Source organism: Crocuta crocuta, unplaced genomic scaffold (genome assembly GCF_008692635.1).
Source record: "Crocuta crocuta isolate KB4526 unplaced genomic scaffold, BGI_CrCroc_1.0 scaffold167, whole genome shotgun sequence".
Taxonomy (NCBI): Eukaryota; Metazoa; Chordata; class Mammalia; order Carnivora; family Hyaenidae; genus Crocuta; species Crocuta crocuta.
In genome coordinates, this window is record NW_027532406.1 from 5375313 (window position 1) to 5399080 (window position 23768).

General features: G+C 54.7%; 1 protein-coding gene across 1 annotated transcript in view; it reads right to left on the minus strand.

Moving 5' to 3' along the window:
• Positions 1-23768, minus strand: part of PALD1 (phosphatase domain containing paladin 1) — a 36077-nt gene that overhangs the window by 5021 nt on the left and 7288 nt on the right. Inside the window, exons 7-17 of the mRNA XM_077778557.1 lie at positions 23427-23578; positions 22972-23071; positions 22663-22767; positions 20300-20395; positions 19748-19876; positions 19073-19189; positions 18840-18995; positions 18337-18519; positions 17125-17265; positions 16823-16894; positions 14640-14780 (exon numbers count right to left, since the gene is read on the minus strand). Coding sequence (XP_077634683.1) covers positions 14640-14780; positions 16823-16894; positions 17125-17265; positions 18337-18519; positions 18840-18995; positions 19073-19189; positions 19748-19876; positions 20300-20395; positions 22663-22767; positions 22972-23071; positions 23427-23578 — 1392 coding nt within the window. The remainder of the gene's footprint in view (positions 1-14639; positions 14781-16822; positions 16895-17124; positions 17266-18336; positions 18520-18839; positions 18996-19072; positions 19190-19747; positions 19877-20299; positions 20396-22662; positions 22768-22971; positions 23072-23426; positions 23579-23768) is intronic.

Below are 23768 nucleotides of genomic sequence, written 5' to 3' on the forward strand. Positions count from 1 at the left end.
GAGCCCTGGGGCCCTAGCGATGGGGCAGGGGTGCAGGGTGGGCAGTGGATGGGGCCCCAGAGCCAGAAGGGCGCACAATCACCGCTCTGACTCCCTGGGAGACGTGACGGGGCTCCGGTCCCGGCTCTGCCATTTAAACTGTCAGCCCCCGTGGTTCTGGAAGTGCGACAGCTCAGGCATGTAAGGTGCGAGAAAGCAGAGTGCTGCAACAGGAAGATGACGCGTGCACAGGCCCTGCCTGCAGAGGACACTCACAGTCTGGGGTGGTGGGGGGCAGAGGACACCCGCAGAGCACCCAGAGCCGCCAACTTTAGCTCAGGTCAGACTTTAAGGTCCGACTTTAGATCAGGTCATGATCTCACAGTTCGCGAGTTTGAGCCCCGCGTCGGGCTCAGTGCTGACAGCTGGGAGCCTGGAGCCTACTTCAGATTCTGTGTCACCTGCTCTCTCTGCCCCTCCCCTACTGGCTCTCCATCTCTCTCAAAATAAATAAACTTAAAAAAAAAAAAGGTGGTGATATTAGAGGTGGGTTAGGAAAAAGCAGGGCAAGAAGGTGCCCTGAGAGGGGGAGGAAAGGCGTCAGAGAGTGAGGTGCGTCCAAGGTAGACTGACAGGGGAGGGGGCGACGGGGGAGGCCAGGGCCCAGAATAGGGCGTGGAAACACACCAGACCCTGATGCTATGGACAAAGAGGCCACTGAAGGCTTCCAGGGGACGTGAGGGTGGAGATGGCCCCAGGGCTGCTATAGGAAGATGAATGGAGCAGGGGAAGGCAGGTGCCTCTTGTTTTAAGGATCAACCAACTGGGCACTCAAAAAAAGAAATGCAATTTTGCTTAGAAATTAGGAAGTGGACAAAAAAAAAGATTTTACCTAGATACAAAGTATGGCCGATACACCACCATCTGCCCTCCCCTAAGGGTGGCCGCGCCGTGCTGCCCTGCACTGGACACTCACCACCCCACCCCTTCCACTGCCTTCCCCATCTCCATCCCTAGAAGCTACTGAGCTTTCTTAGAAGAGAAGAGGAAGTCACCCACAGACCCACCGGGCAGGAACCCTTTTAAACTACATTCAGCCACCGCGCTCGAACGAAACGTCCCGCGCGGCTCTGGGTCAGCCCGTGGGCACAGCCACACCTGCCCTATCCTCTCCGAGCCCCAGCTCCCATGGGCACAGAGGCTTGCTGCTCCCGGACCGAGTCTGAGGAACGTTCAGGGTGGGGAGGTTGAGTGAGTCCTTCCGAGTGCTCCTGGCAGGTAGGGTAGAATTATCTCTAAATTTGGACTACGAGTAAAAGTGACACGTGACACCCCTAGGAGGTGCTGTGGGCTATTCCTGCGCCATCGCAGGCTATGATTTGGGACGGTGACCCATCTTCCTATCAAGGCCCTGGTTTCCTTAAAATCACCCCACATTGGCACCGTCTGGGGAGGCGGAGAGGCCAGCCTCCTCCGGTTGATAAAAATAGTGGCACTGTTTTTAAATGGCCCAGCCGGCCAGGCTGTCATTAGTTGTGGTGGACCAGGCTTCCTCATCCACTGGGCCTGAGCCCTAAAATAGAAGGGGACTGGGAAAGGTGGCCGGGGTGCTGGGCACTTCAGCCCTCTCCAGCCTGCGATCGGCCAGCCTCGACGTGGGCCCAGCGTGGCAGGCGGTGGCTCTCCTCAAGCTCTGCTCTTTGCTGGGCCACGTGGGAGAGGCCATGGAGGCAGGGCTGATGTCCCTCCCCAGGTGTGCCCGGGGCCCACTGCACGCCACATGCCAGGCAGAGCACGTCACACCCAGAGCTCACAGTTAGATCCTAAGACACCCTCCTAGTGACCCTGTGAAGGAAGAGGGACATCCCATTCTGCAGATGAGGCTGGGCGAGGCTACGTAACTGACCCGCGCCACAGTTTCCAGCGGGGACGTGAATTCCAAACACCCAGCTCAGCTCTCTGGCCACCCTGCGCCCTTTCACCACAGCTGAGCTCAACCACACTCTGTCTCACCCTTGCCTCCACACCTTCACCCCGCACCCTCCCCCCTGCCTTCCTCCCGCTGGGAAAACCCTTCCCCTCCACCCAGGCCTGGCCCTGCTCCACTCATCCCTGAGCCCTGGCTCTCCTGAAGCCTGCTCTGAGTGCTCCAGCCCCTTCTTGGCCTGCTCTGCTCCTCAAGGAAGGATGCGACCCAAAGACAAGCCTGGGGGCAGGCACCAGATTATAAGTAGGCTCCCATCTTCCCTGCTCCCCTGAAGGCCAGTGTCAGGGCTCAGACCGGGTGTGCAACAGGCACGGGGTTGGTGGGTGAGCACGGACTCCCCGGCCCATCTCACACTCCCAACGCCATCTGGAATCGGGATTCCAGGCAGGACAGCAGGGACCCCACATGTGCACCTCCTCCCCGGGGATCCGGACTCGGACGTGCTACCCCTGCTCATGGGCCCCAGGTGGGTATGGATCTGGCTTCTCAAACTCACAGAGCGCATCCCAGGCAAACCTCCTGAGCTCTCCCCAAACCTGCCCGTCCACGTGTCTGCCCATCTTAATGCCCATCCTTCCACTGCTCAGCCCAAAGCCTGGCATTCCTCCCCAGTGTTGCCCTTTCTCAGCCCTACATCCAACTAGTCAGGGCGTCTCGTCAACTCCACTTCAAACACTCCCAGGTGAAGCTCACCTCTCACCACTTCAAGCCAAGTGCCTGCCTGGCCTCCCTCCTGCCCACTCCCGTGGCCTGTTCTCAACGCAGCACCAGAGGGACCCTGCTAGAACCTTAAGTCGCCTCCTCTGCACAATCCCCTGCACTGGCCCCCCCCCACCCGCACAGAGTAGAAACCCATGTCTGTGTGATCGTCCCTGCAATCCCAGACCAGGCCCCATCCGGCCTGCCCCCTGCCCACGTAACCTCTGACCTCCTCTCGTGTCCCTCCCTGCCCCTCAAACACACCAGGCAGCCCCCACCTCAGGGCCTTTGCACTTGCCGTATCCCTCTGTCTGGACGTCAGCACGGCTCCCCCATTCACCCCCTCAGGTCTTTGAGCAAATGCCACCTTTTCATCAAGCCCTTTTCTGAGCCAGACCCTACGTTAAACAGCAAGCCCTAGGCCCACAGACGTATTGCCACCTGACACAACGTGACTTTGACTCGTATACTGTTCCTTGTGTGCCTCCCTCATAGGGTGTGGGGTTCACGAGGGTAGGAGCGCCCCTGACCTGAGGTATGCCCAGGACTTGCACAGCACCTGGCACTTAGCAGGTATACAATAAACGCTTGCCAAGTCAGTGCCTTACTAACAGTTCTACCTTCCATGTTTATTAAGCTCCAAATCACAGGCTGCCCGGGGTTACCTAGATCAACCCTTCCACTTTCCAGAAGGGGAGACCAAGGTCAGAGAGATGAATTGACCTGCCAGGGTCACCTGGAGAGCCGGACGCAGCATAGGCTGCCGGGCAGACAGAGCCCAAGAAGAGAAACGAGAGGCATAAGTGGGCCAGGCTCAGGGCCTGAATCAGTGAGGCCGGACAACACCCGCTACTAGAGTGTCCTTGGCGCCGTCCCCCCGACCCACTCAACTGGAACCAACATGGCCTGGTGGCCTCTGGGGTCCAGGTGAGGTGGAGTCTGGCCTGGGCCGGGAAGTGACAGCCCTCGAAGTCAGTTAGTCTCTACAGGGCAAGGTCCCAGAGCTCAGACCCCATCGTTCTCAAGGTTCACCACCACCCAGTCCTGGTCACACACTGGCCCTGAAGTAATCAGTGGCAGCTGCTTCCGGGGCTTTCTAGAGTCCCTGCAAACTGTCCTCGGGACAGTCCTGGGGCCTCGAGCACAGGATGCTTTCCGTGCCCAGCACCCAGAAGAGAGAAAATGGCCCTCAGCCCATACACCAGGAACCCCAAAGAACACATCCCGTTCAGCACTTTCAAAGCAGGAAGGGACTAACCTGGCACCATGGGCCTCTCTGTGTGTCATTCATTCAACAAACGTTGTTCGTGGCCAGGCCAGGCTCACTTGCTTCAGGGCCAAGCACAGTCCCAGCCCTCGGGAGCCCCCGCCCTGCACACAGACTGGTGAGCTGACTAGGTGTCCCAGCCCTGCCGCCCCCCACACCCTACACACCCCACTGCCACCTCACCTTGTACCCCGGCTGGTGCTCACCACCACCCTTCAAGGCACACAGGGCAAGCAATAGTGACCCCAGGTGACAGATGGAACAGGAGAGGCCCAGGCAGGCCAAAACAATGCGGCCAAGGTCGTGCAGGGAGCTGCTAGCAGAGCCCAGGCTAGAGTTCGGGTTTCCGACCCATACCCAGGGCTCCTTCTGTCGCTAGAGAAGACTGCCCTCTCCTGGCAGACCGTCAGGGTGGACAAAGAACAAGAAGGTGTAAGGAAGATGGGGCTGAGTCTTCCTGTTTTATCACACAAGGACTCATTCACCCTCCGGCCCACCCATCTGCTCACTAGACAGGCGTCCTGGAGACCCCTGCGGTCAGGGTTTCAGAGCTGAGCCCCTGCACAGCAGACGCCATACGAGCACAGAAAGAGGCAGCCCCAGTGACAACCACAACCCTAACAATGACAGCCAGGCACCCAGAGGCAGGGTCTCGTAGACGCGGAGTGGGCGCGGCTGAGGCGTGTACTCTCCCAAACCACCGCAAGTTCCAACCCTCGAGTGCGCACCTAGGAACAAGCCTGGCACACGCAGGTGCCTGGTGGCTGCATGCCGCTGCAGAAACCAGGAAAGGCCCCTGCAGGGTGCAAACCGTTCCAGGCCAGCTGTGCAGCGCGGAGGAAGGGAAAGCAAGAGACGGCTCAGCTACTGGGCACGTGTGCGCCACACGCTCACATGCACTTGCGCATGCATGAACATACACATGCATGCGCATGTGCACATGCACAGACACGTACACGTGGGCTCTCTCTCTCTCTCTCTCTCTCTCTCTCTCACACACACACACACACACACACACCCTGATTCTGGTCACCACTCACCAACCCCCTGGCAGGCTTTGGCCAAGCCAGAATCTTAGAGAGACTGAGAGAGACCCTGCCTGGGGCTCAGAGCCAGAACTGTCCCACTCTATATTTTTCTCAAGATAATAACCTTCTTCTTTGTGGGCACTGAGCCCAATCTCTGACCTCCTGGCAAATCTGGGCCAACCCAGGCGGTCACATGCAGGAAGGCCTGGGGACTTCCTTGCCGGCCCCTCCTTTTCCCACCACGATAAAACTGCTCCCTGGGTCATGGCCATCCAGAAGGAAAGGAACATAGGCGGAGGAATTGGAAGACAGTTCTGGTCCTGCCTTCAGCCAGTCACAGTGTCATTAGGCCTCAGTGTCTTCCTCGGTAAAGTGGGCCTCATAAAACCCACTGTCATCTCCTTACCAGCTGCTCTGAGGACCAAAGGATACAAAAAAGGAATGTCTGAGAGAACTCAAAAAGCACTGCTCAGAGTAAAGGCACTATAGTCTTCATAAAATAAATCTCAACTTGAGACCAAAGGACAAGTTTCTTTCTCTTTGTGTGCCTTTTATCTCAGCTTTTCTTCAAACTTTTTTTTTTAACGTTTTATTTATTTCTGAGAAAGAGAGAGAGAGCATGAGCAGGGGAGAGTCAGAGAGAGAGGGAGATACAGAATCTGAAACAGGCTCCAGGCTCTGAGCTAGCTGTCAGCACAGAGCCCAACACCGGGCTCAAACCTACAAACTGTGAGATCATGACCTGAGCTGAAGTCGGATGCTTAACCAACTCAGCCACCGAGGCACCCCATCTTCAAACTCTTTCTGAAGGGACAGAAGGGAGACACATTAGCCTGTTTTAAATACAGAACACCAAGAATGAACGTCACCAGCCAAGGCTAAGGAGAAGGCCCCCTGGCAATAATGATTCTAGCTGGGCTTCATCCAGGAGCCCTGACCTTGGTTTCTGTCACGAATATTCTCCCTTTCCCGGCCCAGCAGGAAACAACTAATTCACCAGATGGTGTCACCCCTGTGCGCTGGTGGCCATCTTGGATTCTCGCAGCCTAGGGCCCAGCCTTCTCACCTCTATCAAAAGAAACCTCAAGGAGTGGCTTAGTTCAAAGAGTTTTCTCTTTCTTTTTTCCTTTTGAGGTGGTTTTCTACATGGCCTGAGCATTCTGGCCCCTCACACACAGGACTGATCAGGCCCTGACCTGCTCTCACGGACACTCTAGAGAATAGAGGAGGCATCACTGGGCTATAACCCCCAGAGGCCACGCAGCCCGAGGGGGGCCCAGGCAGAGAGGGTGGCCAAGACTCACACAGGGGAAGGCCTGTGTCCGTGGAAAACGTGTCTGCAGGTTTGGTCCCATCCCCCCTCTGCACCTGGCACCCGAGGCTGGGACGTGCTCCCATCCTCTGCTTCTCAGGCTGGGAATACAAGGGCGGGGATCATGGCTTCTAGTTCTTATTTTCCCCCACAGCAGGGCTTGAGGTGAGAGGGTGGTGAGACTGCCCCCCCGACTTGGGAAGCGGTGTGGCACAACGGAGTGGACGTCATCTGGGAGGGGGTCTGGGGCCTCGCTCTCCTCCTCCCATCCACCGGCTGTGGGTTCTTGGGCACCCCCAGTGCCCCCCTTCCTCACATGCACTGTTACAGCCTGCCCTTCATCAGGCACGGGTATAGAGTAGGACTGAGCCAGCAGTACCCCCACCGCTGGGGGCACCTCCCATGCCGGTTCCCAGTTGGGACACATCGGGGCTGGGTCCCCCGGCCTCCAGCACTGGCCTCCAGTAACTCCCAGCCTCCCCCCAGGAGCCCCTCCATCTTCCTTCTCCCAGCCCCCCCAGGTTGCCCAGACCCTCATCACCGACTCCGGGTCCATCCGCGACGGGAGGAACCTTAGGGCTCATCAAGCCCAACAGCTTCCCCTCGGCTTTAGGGAAGCCCCTCCCAACCTCTTTTGAACAGGAGCAAATCAAGTGAAAAAGCCAGCTCTGGGCCCGCCTTCCTGCCACCACTGCACCCGGGCCGAGTATCTTTCCGAAAGTACTGCAGTTAATCAGTGGAGAGGGAAGGAGAGAGCCAGTGTGTCACCATTTTGCAAACCCTCAATGATACAAAGAGTGCAGGGAACCAGTCGCAGAAGCTGCCGGTTGCAGAAGAGACCACGGGGCCTTCGGAACCCGCGTGGTGGCACACAGCACCACTGCGACGCTGGGGCCAAAACAAGCCGAATCTGATCGAGCCTCTGACTCCATCCGGGGACAGGAAGCACGGGAGCTGCAACTCGACTCAGCTAACCGGGGGGTGCACTGAGCAAGGTCCGGACCGCGGGATGCCCGGCGAGCAAGCCGGTTACCTCAGCAGATACACTTTAGGAGAAGAAGGGCAGGCAGAGAGCTTCTAGATTCCACGGGCCACATCTGCCAAAGGTGAGCTGTGGCTCTCGTTAGGATCCTGCTCCAAAGCAAACAGACTGGGAGACCAGGTGAGAAAATCTAAACACTGACCAGGTGCCGGATGGTAAGAAATTACTGTCATTTTAAGTATGATAATGGCGGATGATGACCTTTGTAAAAAAGATCCCTCCTCCCTTAAGGCATGTGCTGAAATATTGACAAAGGAAGTACCAGGAGGTCAGGGACCTGCTTCGAAATAATCCAGGGTGGGGAGCACGGAGGTGGGGCCTGCGGGGGCTTTAGGTGAACTAAGACTAGCCCCGACTGCTAATTCCTGAAGCTGGGAGGTGGGCACACAAGGGTTCATGAAATCACTCTCCCTATTTTGAAACTCTCTGTTTGAAATTCTCCAAAATAATTAAAAGAAAAATGAGGTCTGACCTTTCAACTCCGTCAACAGTCCTACTTCTAAGCATCAGCCTACAGAAATTATCCGCACCGATGAAAGAGTAACACGCACCTCGACACTCAATGTGCCACCATCCGCCCAGGGAACAACAGGAGGCAATCTGACAGGCCACCTCTATGGGGACAGCAAGTGACACTGAACGCTTCCAGTCTACAGACTTTGTGAACATTAAATAGGATGATGTAAGACTCTTCAGCAAACAGGATAAAGTGTCCATGAGCTGAAACTATGGTCTAACAATGTCTTTATAATAACAAACAAGCTGCTTAAATAAGCAGCCAGGTACTTGGGGTGCTTGGGGAGCTCAGCCGGTTAAGCGACCAACTTTGGCTCAGGTTATGATCTCATGGTTCGTGGGTTCGAGCGCCGTATCGGGCTCTGTGATGACAGCTCAGAGCCGGGAGCCTGCTTTGGTTTCTGTGTCTCCCTCGCTCTCTGCCCCTCCCCCACTCATGCTCTGTCTCTCTCTCTCAAAAATAAATAAACATTAAAAATAAATTTAAAGAAACAGCCAGGTACCAGGGGTGAGATGCACCTGCCCGTTTCTAGAGGAGGCAGTCCACTGGAGGGAAAGGGTAGAGGAAGCAGCTGCCTTTCTTAAGCCTCAAGAAGCAAGGCTCGCAGATCCTCAGGTGAAGGGTGGTGTGATCAGGGGAGGGGAGTGAGAATTTTTGCATCTCATCCCCGCTCTGCTGTCAGCTCACATGGGACCCTAGACAACCCACACTCTAGCTCATCTGTAAACAGAGGAGACAGACACTCTATAAGTCGTTCAGCTCGAAAATCTGAGGGTCTGCATGGGGACTTTGAAGCTCCGGGAATGTCACAGGACACTCCGGCACTGCAGTGGTCCTCAGAGCTCTCCTGTTAGCTGACCGCTTCCTGTGCTCGGTGCCACAGCCCTGCCAGGAAGCGGTGCTGGTGCAGCCTGGCGGGGGGGCGGTGGGGCAGGGGGGGAGACACAGGCAGTCAGAGGGGCTGTCGGAACCCAGACCCCTCCCACTCCCACGTCCACATTCCTTCTGCCAGTCAGCCCAGAACCATCTAACCTGCTTCCTTAATGAACTCCATTCCAGAGTCCACACGCACACATGCACGCGCACACACACACACACACACACACACACTAAGCGCGTCAGCCGCCCCTTCTAATCTTGAGGCAGCAGGGGCAGCTCTGGCCAGCCTGACCTCAGGCAGGACATGTGCTCTGGGTCCGGCCAGGTCAAGTGCAGGGTGACCCTGAAGGAGGCGCTCTGCCTTTCTGACCAAAGGACGTAGCAGCCTGGTCGCCAAAAGCTGTGATTCCCAAATCCGGGTCCATAACTGGTTTCACGAGTCCACAGGTATTTAGAAACCCAAACCTGTTCAAGGACCGTTCTCTACTCTGAGATAACGTCCCTTCTCTTTTTCCAGTATGGACATATCCTTTCCTTCAGGAAACGCCAACCATGTTAGATGGTTTTGCTTCTTTCCTTCCTTCCTTCCTTTCTTGAAAATGGATACATTTAACAAGGTCATACACTGGCAACGTTAGAAAGGCCCTTCCCTTTTCAAAACTGGCCTGGGAAATCCCCACCACTGGGGTTCAGGTTGCTTTTAGCTCCTTTTTATTCTCCGCCTGCAGTTCCGGGACCTCTAAGGTTAGTGTCCTTATAAGAAAAGGCACCAGAGGGTCCCTTTCCTCTCTCTCTCCCTCCCTGCTACCTGTCCACATATCCGGGGCACCAGGGAAAGGCCACGAGGGGACGTGATGAGAAGGCGGCCATCTGCATGCAGGATGAGAGCATTCACTAGAAACCAAATCGGTCAGAACCCTCATCCTGGGCTTTCCAGCCCACATACTGTGAGAAAATAAGTTTCTGTTGCTTAGGCCATGCGGTCTGTGGTATTTTGTTGTGGCCTCCCGGGCTGACTAATGCTCTTAGGATGGCCTCTCTCCTGTCTAGGTTTCAGTCTCCTCTGCAAAAGTGAGACCGTGACATTCCACAAGGCCAGCATCACTGTAATGCCAAACCAAACAAAGACATCAAAGGAAAAAGAAAACTACAGATCAATATTTCTTATAAATCTGATGCAAAAATCCTCAACAAACCAAATCTAGCCACATAAAAAAATACACATCATGACCAAGTCAGATTTATCCCAGGAATGCAAGGCTGGTTTAACATCCAAAATCCAATTAAAGTAACATACCATATCAATAGAATAAAGAGCAAAAACCATAGAATTATCTCAACAGACATGGAAAAAGCACCTGACAATATTCAATGCCTCCTCGTGGGGGGAAAAAAAAAAAACACTCAATAAACTAAGAATGGAAGGGAACTTTCTCAAGCTGACAAGAGTATCTATGAAAAGGCCATAGCTAACAGCATACGTGATACAAAAGGCTGAAAGCGTTCCCCCTAAGATCAAGAACGAGACAGGGATGTGTCTGTTCTAGCTACTTTTATTTAACATTCTGCTAGAGGATCTACCAGGGCAATTAAGCAAGAAAAGTAAATAAAAGCCATCCAAATTAGAAAGGAAGAAGTAGGGGCACCTAGGTGGTTCAGTCAGTTGAGCATCCAACTCTTGATGTCAGCTGACGTCATGATCTCATGGTTCATAGGTTCAAACCCCAAGGTGGGCTCCAGGCCGAGAGCACAGAGCCTATCTGGGATCCTCTTCCTCCCTCTCTCTCTGCCCCTCCCCTATGCTCATGTTCTCTCTCTCTCTTTCTTTCTCTTAAAATAAATAAACTTTTAAAAAGCAGAAAGGAAGTAAAACTATCTCTATTTGTAGATGATGTGATCTTATAAATAGAAAACTCTAAGAATTCACTAAAAAAGTATTCAAACTGGTGAATTAGGTTAGCAAGGTTGTAAGACAGATCAAGATACAAATATCAGGGTGCCTGTGTGGCTCAGTCAGTTAAGCATCTGACTCTTGATTTCAGTTCAGGTCATGATCTCAGGGTTTGTGGGATCGAGCCCCATGTTGGGCTCTGTGCCAACAGCATGGAGCCTATGTGAGATTCTCTCTATCCTTGTCCATCCCCCACTCACACTCTCTGTCTCTCAAAATAAGTAAACATTAAAAAATATTAAAAATATTTATATACAAATATCAACTGTACTTCTATATAGTAACAATGAACAAACTAAAAATGAAATTGAGAAATCAGTTCTATCTATGATAGAACAAAAGCAGTCAACTCCTTATGAATGAACTTAACATAAGAAGTGTAAAACTTACAATCTGGAAACTATAACATGTCATGTAAAAAAGTAAAGAAGACCTAAGTAAACAGAAAGACATCTCATGTTCATGAAGCAAAAGAAGTATTGTTAAGATGGCAATACTTCCCAAAGTCACCTACATGTTCAATGCAATCCCTATCAAAATCGCAGCTGTAATCCTAAAATTCACACGAAATGCAAAGGACCAAGAATAGGTCCTTAGCCAAAAAAATAATAATAATCTGAAGAAGAAATTCATAGTTGGAGAACTCATTTCCTAATTTCAAAATCCGCTACAGTATTATAGTAATTAAGACAGGGGAGCGCGGGCACAGAATAGACAAATGGATCAATGGAGAAGGATTGAAAGTTCAGAAATAAGCCCCCACAATTCCAGTCAATGGATTTCTTGAGGGGCGTCACAGCAATTCAGTGGGGAAAGGATTGTCTTTTCAACACATGTACCAGGACAACTGGATTATCTACATGCAAGAGAATGAAACTGGATCCCTATCTCATGCCATATATAAAAATTAACTCAAGATGGACCAAAGGCCAAATCTAAGAGTTAGACTATACAACTCTTAGAAGAAACTATTTGCCTCTTAGAGGTAAATCCTCATGACCTCCGATTAGGCATGACACCAAAGCACACAGCAACAACAAAAGAACAGATTAAGTCAAAATGTAAAATTTCCATGCAACAACGGACACCATCCAGAAAGTGAAGACAGCCTAAAGAATTTCAATCCCAGTCACTGGAGAAAAATTCTGCAAATCATTTGTCTGATAAGAGATTTGTATCTGAAATAAAGACCTCCTGTGACTCAACAATAAAGACAAAAAAAATGTTTAAATGGGCAAAGGATCTGAAGAGACAGTTCTCTAAGACAGACAAGTTGGGGCGCTTGGGTGGCTCAGTCAGTTAAGCATCTGACTTTGATCTCACAGCTCATGAGTCTGAGCCCCGGATCAACACTCTGCTGTCAGTGCGGAGCCTGCTTCAGATCCTCTGGCCCCCTCTCTCTCTGCCCCTCCCCTGCTTAACTCTTTGTCTCTCTCTCAAAAATAAACATGAAAAATTCTTTTTAAAAAAGGAAGCTAGACAAATGGCCAGTAAGTTCATGAAAAGATGCTCAACATTATTAGTCAAAAGGTAGTGCAAATCAAAACCATGATGAAATATCACTTCACACCAGCAGGAAGGCTACAAATGAAAACGATAATCACCACTGTTAGCAAGATGTGGAGAAACCAGAACTTTCACGCGTGCTGCGAGGAGGAACGTAAAATGGTGCAGCCACTATGGAAAGTGGCATCTCCTCAAAACCTTAAACAGAGAATCAGCACATGACCCAGCAGGTCTACTCCCAGGTGCACTGCATGTTCACACAAAACCTTGTATATGAACGTCTGAGCAGCATTCTCTTCCTAATAGCCAAAAAGTGGAATCAGCCTGAACGTCTGTCATCTGAAGAACGATGAACAAAGGGTGAGGTAGCCACATGATAGAGTATTAGTCCTAAAAGGGAACGAAGTAGTGGCCCAAGCTACAACACGGACCTGAAAGCACTGTGCTCAGTGACGGAAGCCAGTCACAATGGAATACATATTGTATGATTCCTTTTTATGAAATGTCCAGAATAGGCAAATCCACAGAGCCAGAAAGTAGATTCATGGTTGCCTAGGGCTGAGGGGGGTCAGGGGGTGGGGGTGGGGTGCTGGGGTATGAAGTTTCTTTTTAGCGTAATCAAAATGTCCTAAATCTGGCTGTGGTGAGAGCGACACAGCTCTGTGAACGTCCTAAAAACCATCGAATTGCACACTTTAAATAACTGGAGTGTACGGTATGTGAATTATTGCTCAATAAAGCTTTTATTTAAAAGAGGCAAGAGGGTGAGACACTATTGCAGCAGATCCCCCTCCCAGCATGCCCCTCCACCCCACCAGGAGGATCAGCATCATCTAAGAGTTGGCCAGACATCCAGACCTATGGAATAGGCAACTCAGCACAAAAGCTCAGCAGCATGCATTTTTCCAGGTGATCCTGAAACTCACTGAAGTTGGGGACTTCTGCCTAGACTATGTGGTTCTCAACCTTGACTCTGCATTGCAATCATCTAGGGAACTTAAAAAAAAAGACCCATTCCCTGGCCCCCCAAGCAGTCGTACTAAATCAGACTCACTAGGCAGAGAACTCGGGCATGGGCAAGGTTTAAAGCTCCCAGGTGAAACTATGTGCAGCCAGGGTGAAAAAGACTAGGTTAGAGAGTAAAGACCTTCTGCTTGTTCTTCATCCTCTTTGAGTGTGGCCCAGGCCCAGCTCACTAAGGCCACCTGGTGGTCATACTAGGGAACGACTCTATATCTTGCTTCTGCTTCCCATCCACCCCTTCCCACTACTACCCCCGCCACCAGGAAGCCCTGGATGGGGTTCAGGGATCCCCATCCTCCCACAGCTGAGGTCAGCAGCATCCTGGCCCTTGGAATGGGGGTGGGTGAGCCTGGTTACCAAAAGGTAATGCCAAGTCACATGACTGGGCCAGGAGGGCTGTATATGACAGAGCCCTCCAAACAACTAAGTGAAAGGCACATTTTTTTTCTAAATAAGCTAAAATCCTGCATTTTTCATAAAATTTGTACTTTTATGGAAATATTTTATTTTTTGAGAGAGATAGAGAGTGCATACACATGCACACACATAGGAAGGGCAAGAGAGGAAGGAGACAGAGAGAGAATCCTTAAGCAGGCTCCATGCCCAGCATCACATGCTCACGACTGTGAGATCATGACCTGAGCTGAAACAAAAAGTTGGACGCTTAACCGACTAAGCCACCCAGGCACCCCAATCTTTTAACTTTTTTTAAAATTTTTTAACGTTTATTCATTTTTGAGACAGAGAGAGAAAAAACATGAGCAAGAGAGGGTCAGAGAGAGAGAGGGAGACACAGAATCCGGAGCAGGCTCCAGGCTCCGAGCTGTCAGCACAGAGCCCGACATGGGGTTTGAACCCACGAACTGCAAGATCATGACCTGAGCCGAAGTCAGACGCTCAACCACCTGAGGTACCCAGGCGCCCTTTTAACTGAGCAGGTCACAATTTTTAACTGAGCAGGTCAATCTGGGCCCAGCCCTGGGCAGCACAGACATACACAGGTCCTGAGTGGGCAGTCATGGCATCAGGTGCTAAAACGCTGAGTGGCTTCCCTGCCGGTGGTTACATGCCCACCTGCCAAGACCTTGGAGTGGCCCCATCTACCAACCTGACTCCTGCCCGAGACCCTCGGCACCCCTCATGACCCAGAAACTGAAGGGTTAACACCCAGTACCACAGGGGTCTAGAAGAGGGTGTTCGCTCTGACCGGCCACACCCCTGACTGGTCCCGAGGCACATATCGCCGGTGCTGGGCATCAAGCACTCCAGAAGCAAGCCAGGATGAGTGGGGGCTGGGCGTGTGTCCATGTCACAGATCACTTCCGGAAGGTGAAGAAGTAACTAAGAACTGAGGAGGGTCCCCCAGGATCCCTAGCCACCTCATACCCAGCCAAGCACAACCCGGGCTGTGCACATGGGGAAGGACAGCTGGGTCGGGGCGAGGCTCACCTGGCGGTAGGTGCAGATGATGATTTCCCGCAGGTGGTAGTGCATGGGCGTCATGGTCTCACTGACTGTGTCCAGGGCCGCATCCACCTCCTTCTTCACGTGGTGCCCAGCAGGCAGCAGCTGCACCACCTTCATCACCACCTGGGACCAGAGGAGCACTGAGAAAACCAAGGGGAGGAGGTGGGGCCCCCAACCCCAGGCTCACCCCACAGGAAGGGCCACCTCAAGGCCCATTTCCAAAAAAAAAAAAGCAATGCTGGATATCGTTTGACCGGATATCCAGCATCTGGATATTTGCATGGATGTTCACAAGCAAATTTAACTCAAACTGGATCAAAGACCTAAGCAAAGAGCTAAAACCATGAGACTCTCAGAAGAAAATACAGAGGAAAGCTTCATGAGGTTCATTTGGCAACGACTTGTTAGATATGACATCAGAAGCAAAGGCAACAAAAGAAGACACTATCAACAGTGTAAAAGCGCAAGCAACAGAAGGAAAGGAAATATTTACAAATCACGTATCTGGTAAGGGATTGATATCCAGGATATATTTAAAAATTCCCGTAACACAACAACAAAACAAGCCAAATCAAAAATGGGCAAAGAACTTGAACAGACACTTCTCCATAAAAGACATGCAGGCAGCCAACAAGCACATAGAAGGATGCTCAGCATCCCTCATCATTAAGCAAACACAACTCAAAACTACAGTGAGGTGCCACCTCACACCCACTAGGGTGGCTGCTATCAGAACAGAAAACAAGTGTGGAGAAATGACAACTCTCATGCTTTGCTGGTGGAAATGTAAAATGGTGCCACTACTATGGAAAACAGTGTGGCAGTCGTTCAAAAATTACGCAGATTGCCACAGGATCCAGCAATTCTCCTTTGCAAAGTGCAAGCAGATATTTGAACAGACAGTTGTACTCCCCTATTTACAGCAACATCATTCACAATAGCCAGAAGGTGAAAACAACCTGTGTCCACCAACAGATGAACTGAGAAACAAAACGGCGTCTGTTTATACAATGAAATGCTACCCAGCCTGGAACAGGAGTGAAGTTCTAATCGACACTCAACACGGATGAACCTCGAGGACACCATGCTGTGCCACATGAAATAAACCAGATGCAAGAGGACAAATTCTATACGATTCTACGTATACGAGGTATGTAGAGCAGTGAAATCCATAGAGACAGAATGTAGGACAGTGGTCCCCAGGGGTTGGGGGGAGGAAGGAATGGGGAGCTACTGTTTTATGGGTATGGTCAGGTTGCAATGAAGAAAATGTTCTGGAGGTGGGTGATGGTAATGGTTACTTGACAACGTGAAGGTACTCGATGCCACAGAGCTGTACGCTTAAGGATGGTTAAAACGGTAAATAAGGTAGTACGTATATTCTACCACAATTAAAAAAAAACAAAAATCTAAGAATCAACAAACTAGCGAGGGGAAAGAAAAGAGGAGTTTCGGGAGAGGGAACAGCATATGCAAAGGCCCAGAAGCTGAGGGAGCTTGGCAAGTGTGAGGGAGCGCGTGGAAGCCAGGGTGACAGGGGAGCGGGAACGGCAAGGCACAAGAGCGTTGTGACGAGGCCAGCCGGCTAGGCAGGAGCACCGGCCACAGCAGCAACGGCACAGAGCCACGTGCCAGCTCTGAGCTCCACATCCCCACCTGTAAGACAGGCACATGGCTGCCTACTTGCGGGGTGTCTGGGATGATGACACGTGGCAGGCGCACAATACGGGGGGGGTGACTAAATTGGAAATGTTAGTGGCTGTCCCTTCAGTGCCCTGGAATGAAACGGGGGTGGGGCAGGACAGGCCCTGGCCCGACATTGAGGTCACCAGCCACGGCTGGGTCCCGGGTACCTGTGGGGCAGTCATCAGTGTCACCCAGACAAGGTGGTGGTGGCCAGAGGCCTCCCCAGGGCACAGCAGCCAGCGGCAGGGCCAGGCTAGAGCGACCACCCTCTTCTCCGGTGGCCGCTGGCCAGGGCCCGGAGCCGAGCGGACCTGTGCTTTGGTTTGCACACTGCGAAATGGGACAGGGGAGCACGGAGACGACGAGGTGGAAGAAGGTGACGTATTAGGAGGAGCTCTGAAGATCCCCAAGCCTGCCAGCGACATGCGCCCTCTCCCCTTGTCCAGGCATCCCCCAGGGACCCCTTAGGGCATGCTTACCTCAAATTCACCCTTGGTGAACTTGGCATCAGGCACGCTCACCAGCTCCTCCTCGCCCACCTCGGGGAAGCCCTGAGGGAGGACAGCTGCTAGGAGAGGGAGCACCTGTGTCCAGTCCACGCCCTCCCCCTGCGAGGAGCCCCCACATGCCCCCTGTCCAAGAGGAGAGGCTCTAGCCCCACAAACCCTCTGCCCAAGACTGACGGGAGAGGCCCCAGGACCATGCCACGCGCCGTCTCTGCCCCCCACTCCTCCTGGTGAGCACCACCCTGCCCCATCTACACGTGACAGGCCACACATACCTGGATATGCCAGAAGGCGAGCACAGCCACCACCATGGCGGTCGTGGTCCGGCCCTGGCCACTGAGGCAGCTGAACACGAAACCGGTGCCCGCATCCTTGGCGAGGGCAGCCCGCAGGGCCTCGAACAGTCGGTCAAAATCCTGGGTGGGGAGACCAGGGGCTACGTCGGCAGGCGCTCCTGGCTGCAGACTCCCTACATGGCCCGCGCCCTCCAAACAGCAACCCCAGCAGCTGTCCCAGGACACCCAGAGCCAGGTTCTAGGTCAGGCTCACAGCCTGGGCACTCACAACTCAACTCACCACATGCATGCAAACAGCCACAGCCCTGTGTACTGTCACCCCTACCCCAGGCGCCAGGACCAGACATGTGAGCTCTCTTTCACTCACACACACACACACACACACACACACACACACACACACACACATCTTGGACTCATGGTGCCCACTCTCCACCAGGCAGGACACGAAACATGTGAATGCTGCCCCCACGTGCTGTGCTCCCCAGGGCTGCACAGGGACCCCTCCCCGGCCCTGCTGCCTGTATGGGAAGGACCCAACCCACGACCCAGCCAATCACCGCAGCACGTGTCCACCAGGGGGAGACACAACACAGAGGCAAGGCACCAGAGCCCCACTCAGGACCTATCACAAGGTGCACATCAGAAGTCCCCACACACGCCCTGCACAGAGCCACACCCTACACACACACGTCACCCAAAACAGCCAACATATCACACAGGCACCCAGCGACCCACAGGGAGCAAGTGGAGGGCACACACAGCACAGATGTATCCACGGACCCTAGAGGCACACAAACTACACAGACGCCTGCAAAGACACAACCCTGCAGAGACCACACACACACACTCACACGCACACACTCACACACGTGCGTGCGCACACACACACAACCTGGTCACCCACCAGCACCCCATAGCTCCCTCTTCCACAAACCCCGTTCACATGCCCCGACACACAGTTCCCCAAAGACCTGCTCGCCACATACCCCCTGGAAAAGCCGGGTCCCACACAAACATAGCCACACACACATATGCATACCTACTCCAAACACATTTCCCCGACAGACGCACATTCACCACAAACACCGTGACTATGCTTTCCCCCCACGGCCGAGGCCCAGGCCAGAGGGGAGGCGGGAGAGGGCCTCCCCTCCCCGCACAGAGGCCCGGCCTGTGCACCCCCCTCACCTCCTCACAGGGGGCGCAAAAGTCCGGCACGGGGATGCGGCGGTAAGTAAGGCCGGGGTGGGCCCTGCGGTGCCGGGCGAAGACCTCCTGCGTGGTGAGGCACGTCTGGAAGCTGTGGGCCGGTGGGCCCCCCGTGCCCGGGAGAGGCGCACTCAGGTGGGCCTTCAGCTGGATCTCCAGGTGCTGGCGGAGGGTGGGACGGAGGGCTCAGGCCACCGAGGCCGCCTCCAGGCTGGCCTGGAAGGCCAAAGCCTGCCATGGCCAGGACCGACCGGTTCTGGCTGCTGGGAGCAGCCCTGCCCCTTCCTGAGCCTCCGGGGGGCAGAGCCAGACCCAGAGCCAGGGACACAGCCGAAAAGGGAGTCCTAAATCAGCCCCTCCCTGAGTCTGCTCTCCCTGCGGGCCTCAGTTTCTCCATCTTACAGGAGGAGCATAGAACCTTCTGGAGATCCTCCCAGGCGAGGGTCCAAGGTAGGGGCATGCAGAAGGCAGGAGAGCCTCACCTCAAGCTGGTCAGGGGCCATGGGGGGCCCAGGCCACCGCAGGCTGTGAGTGTTCCCGTCACACTCCAACACAGCCTCCTCCCTCAGGTTGACCCACACGACATGCCGCAGCTTCCTCTTGGCATCGGTCAGGTAGGCCAGGATGCTCCCCAGGGCCTGGGGGGACAGGAGGGCCATCAGCAGGAAGGCTCCAACCTCTCCCCTGAGCCCACCAGGGCCCCTGGGGTGGTCACCTTGGCGCTGGGCTGGGCCGTGCCATAGATAGGCATGCGGGGCACCCGCCGGAAGTTGGCCACGTCCATCTCTCTGACGGTGCTGAGTGCGTCTGGGGAGATGAGGTCGTCCGCCCGCTGTGGGGAAAGCAGCAAACCCGTGACCACAGCGGCCGACTGGGATTCGGGGCCTGGCCTGAGGCGGGCCAAGGAGGGCCGGGAGCAGTGCTGTACAGTTTACAAAGCACTTCTGCACACTTGGAACGTCATCCCCACCCGGGCAAGGAGAAGAGCAATAGTGCCCACTCTCCAGGTGAGGAGGTGAGGCTCAAACACAAGAGGCCGATGGGGCAAAGACATCCAATCCGGGCTCCCTGACCACCTGTCCAGGGCACCGGGATCTGAGAAGGAGAAGAGGGGACTACAGCGGTGGCCAAAGCTGCAAATGCTTCTTGGGCCCTGAGATCAAGTGCAGGGAGAGCCACTCTTGGCATGGGCAGGGAGAGCTGGGTCCCCAAAACAAATGTCCTAAGTCACTCGCAGGAGGATTCTGCCACCCCAAAGGTCATCACCCCTTGGCCTCCTGTGAAAGGGAGCAATGTTTAACCCACCCCGTCAGGAATCAAGGACACACCTGTCCCGCGGCCAGCCCACACGCATTCCCACCTCCCCGGACAGCCAGCCGGCCACACTCACCAGAGAGCCCTTAGTGAGGAGGTCCTCAGGGGCGACAGGCCCCGCTGAGCTCAGTGTCACGGGCAGGCGGTACAGCTCAGGATGGGCACAGAGCCAGCGGCTGAAACTGAGGGCAAAGGCCAGCGGGTACTACAGCCCGAGGCGGAGAGAGATGGGAGTTCAGGGGCATGAGGCCACCCCAAACTCTCCCAGCCTGCCCTGTGGTGGGGAAGCCCCAAGGGATATCCATCATGGTCCAGGGCGGGGGAGGGCGGGGGGTGGAGAGGACCAGGAAGTCCAAAGCGAGCTTCTTCCAGGCCCTGAGACCCTGGCTAAGGGTACAGAGATGAACCCAGGGGAGAGAGAGACGGCCCTCCTTTTGCCTGACCTCCTCTATGTGGGTCCCTCCTTGCCTGCCCACACCCACCTTTCTCTGTAACCACCACACATGCCCCCACACTCCTCCCCAGCTCCAGCGGGGTCCTTGGTGACCCCATGCCAGTCGTCATGCTGGAGAGGCCTGGAGGGACTCCAGGAGAAGGGGTTGTGGGCCCACTCATCCCCCGGCCCCACCTGCTCATGCAGATAGTAGTTAAACAGGATCAGGTAGAAGTACCGCTCCAGGCTCTGCAGCGCCCTCTGCCGGACACCGTGCTGGCTGCTGCTTCCCTGGGAGGAGGAGAAGAAAGGCTGGGTGGTAAAGATGGGGCTCCTGTGGCCACCCCGTTCCCATCCCCAGAAAGGCAGGAGTTAAGCCTCAGAAATCCCCAGGACACAATCTCCCCTCCCTTTATAACACAGTCCTGCCAGGCTGGAAATTCTTCCAAGCATCTAACCCTATCCCATTTGCTGGGATTAATCTGTGGCACCGGGAAGTGACCCCACCAGCACCACCGCTATCGGAGGAGGGGGCCTCCCCAACAGGTTCCGGGCCAGGAAACAGGCTGGGACCCACTCCCCTTTGCGCCAAGGCCACCCCCCACGCAGGGCCGTGCACAATCGTGTTGAAGAAACACTTTCTGTAAGCCAGAGGCTTAAGGACTGTGACCCTCCCCGCAAGAAAACAGAAAGACCCTCATAACGGTGCTCCAAGGGGGGCATTATCACTATCCTCACTTTACAGAGGTTCTGAGAAATGACGTGACTTGCTCAGTCACGCAGCTGATGGCAGGGAGAGCTGGGTCCCCAAACAAGTGTCCTAAGCCCAGCCCAGCGTGCTCCGGGTAGGGAGCTGTCAGAGAGAATCGCAGCGTCCCTCTCTCCGCCCTCGGATCTCAGGGTTCTCCTGCTGGGTCAGCAGTGCCACCTCCTGGAGGGCAAGCCCCACAAGAAAGGGCGTGCCCTTGGATCCCATTTAATCCCATCATTGGGAATCTAGGCCAGAGGCCGGCAAACTTCTATTTCTATAAAAGGCCAGGCAGTAAACATTCTAGGGTCTCTCTTCCAGCTGTGCCACAGACGGTCCTGAAGTGAATGGGCAAGATCATGTTCCAGTAAAACGTATTTACAGGGGCGCCTGGCTGGCTCAGCCGGTTAAGCAGCCGACTTCGGCTCAGGTCATGATCTCACGGTTCATGGGTTCGAGCCCCACATCGGGCTCCGCGCTGACAGCCAGCTCAGAGCCTGGAGCCTGTTTCAGATTCTGTTTCTCCCTCTCTCTCTGACCCTCCCCTGCTCACGATGTCTCTCTCCCTCTCTCAGAAATAAATAAAACACAAAAAAATTTTTTTAAAAAATACAAAGCTAAATAAAACTTAGCTACAAAAACAAGGTGGCAGGTCGGATTTGGCCTACGGGTCATCATTTGCCAACCTCCGATCTAGGCGAAGGGAGAAAACCCTAAGTGCACAACAGCTTCATATTCATGAAGGTATCTTGATGCAAAAGAATTCGCACTGATGAGCAACTCCAGTGTCTCACAAGTGAACCACGGCAGATGACATCCAGGGACATTTGGGCCAGGCTTCCTGCTAAGCGCTCTGTGGCCATCACTCAGCCGATCCTCCCAAAAACCGTATGGGGTGGCTGTTACTGGTGGTCTCATTTTACAAGAGGGGAAACTGAGGCACAGGGCAGTTAAGCAGGTTGCCCATGTCCACACACCTGGACGTGGCCCAGCCAGGACCGGAACCCAGGCGCTCAGGCCACACACAGCCTGGCCACACCCCACCAGGCCAACAATGGCTGAGCCGAGCAATGGGCTTAAGTGACACAGCCAGCAAAGACCTCGATGGCAACGAGCAGGGAAGCATGGGAGAGCAAAGCAAAAGGCAATACGCAGGACGCAAACCATCCCCCGGGGCACCCCGCACGAGACGTCACAAACAGACCCCACTGAAGGAAGCTGGCCCCAAACTCGCACGGGGATAACGGGTGACCCTTTTCCTTCTCTAATTTCTCAACTTTCTGTACGATACTGTTGCTTTTAAGAGATACTTTTTGTAAGTGTTAAGAAAAAGTCTCCGCCGGCCTTAGATTCCTTCCGTGCTCTGTGTGCAAACACTGTCAAGAGAACCCCCTCACCCCGGAGCGTAGGGACGGGGCCGCTGAGACAGCCCAGAGCCCATCGCTCTTCCAGAAGCAGCGTGCTGGACCAAACCCCGGCCTCCCCAAGGACACAGCGAGGGACCGACTCGCAGGGGAGAGCCGTGAGCAGTCTGGGAAGTCTCTGGGCCTCAGGCACCCCCGCCAGCAGCCCCCTTCCTCCGTCCTGTTTATTCTGCAGCGAGGAGACCTGGCCAGGGAAAGTAAACTTCCACACTTCCTTGTCCGTCCTTCCTGCAGGCCCAGCCCCTCTATCTGCCCGACCCCTGCACACCTCTCTTCTTTCCGAGAAGCAGCAACCAGGAAAAGTCAGTCAGAAAGAAACCTGTCAACAGGCCTACCAAAGTGAGGTTGCGGGACCCAGGCGAAAGCGGACCCTCTCTGTGCCTCACCTGGGCTGGGCTGTCCGGCCGGACGCCTTCCAGCTCCCTCTGGCTTTCCAGGACGACCTCCTTCAGGTCATGCATCTCCGCACAGGCCGTGATGGCTCTGTCCACCTGGTGCCCCGACCAAGGCAGAGAAGAGGGGCGGGCGGCAGGGAGGGCACAGGGCCGGGGGAGGAGGGCAGAGACGGACGAGGGGGGAAAAGGGAAAAGAACGGTTTGCCTAGAAGGGGGCAGTGTCGGGGAGGAAGAGACCCCAGCAGGGGAGGAGTGACCGCCCCTCCGCCGGCCGCCCCCGCCGCCAGCCCCCTCACTCACCTCGTCCACCATCTTCCTCCCCTGAGGCACCATGTGGAGAAAGCTCTGGATCACCCGGAGCTGCTCCATGGGCAATGGCTTGGTCTGCAGGGGGACAGCCCTGACAAGGAAGGGGCCGGTGGCACGGTCAGTGCTCCCACAGGCCTCTACGACTGTCCTCCGGACCCTGGTCCGTTCATGTGGCCGCTGAGGGGCACCGGACCACCGGCTCCAAGTCTTCCTTCCCGTTCAGGTTGGAGGAAACAAGGGGCCTTTTCCCTCCTGGGGAAACTGAAGCCCAGGAAGGTCAAGCGACTTTTGTCACGTTACTCAGCAAGTCTGTGGCAACCCAGGGAATGGAATGAACCCCACCCGTCCCATCTCCAGCTCTGGCCCTGGGCCCCGGACCCGTCCCCAGCATTCTGGCAGCCCCACACCCTCCTCTACTCATCCCTGCGGCTCCCTGGGACACTCACTCCGGCCTCGAGGCAGCCCGGCTGTGGTGAAACAGGATGAGGGTACCCAGGGTCATTCCCAGGTTGGCCCTGCCCACGCCTGTCTGGCAGCTGAAGAGGAGAGCAGGGGGAGGCCCGTGGGCATCTCGGAGCAGCAGCAGGCTGGGGGTCTCCTGGGAGAGACCGCAACCGTCAGCAACAGTGTGACCCAGAAACCCCTTCCGCCGGGGCCCAAGTCAGGGGAGGGTGTCACGACACCAGCCCACCCCTGCCCCACAGTCTTGGGCAAGGGGGACCCGGACAGGTGGCTCAGCCTCTTTTACTAAACTTCAAAGCCCACCTGCCCCACCTGCCCCTCTCCCC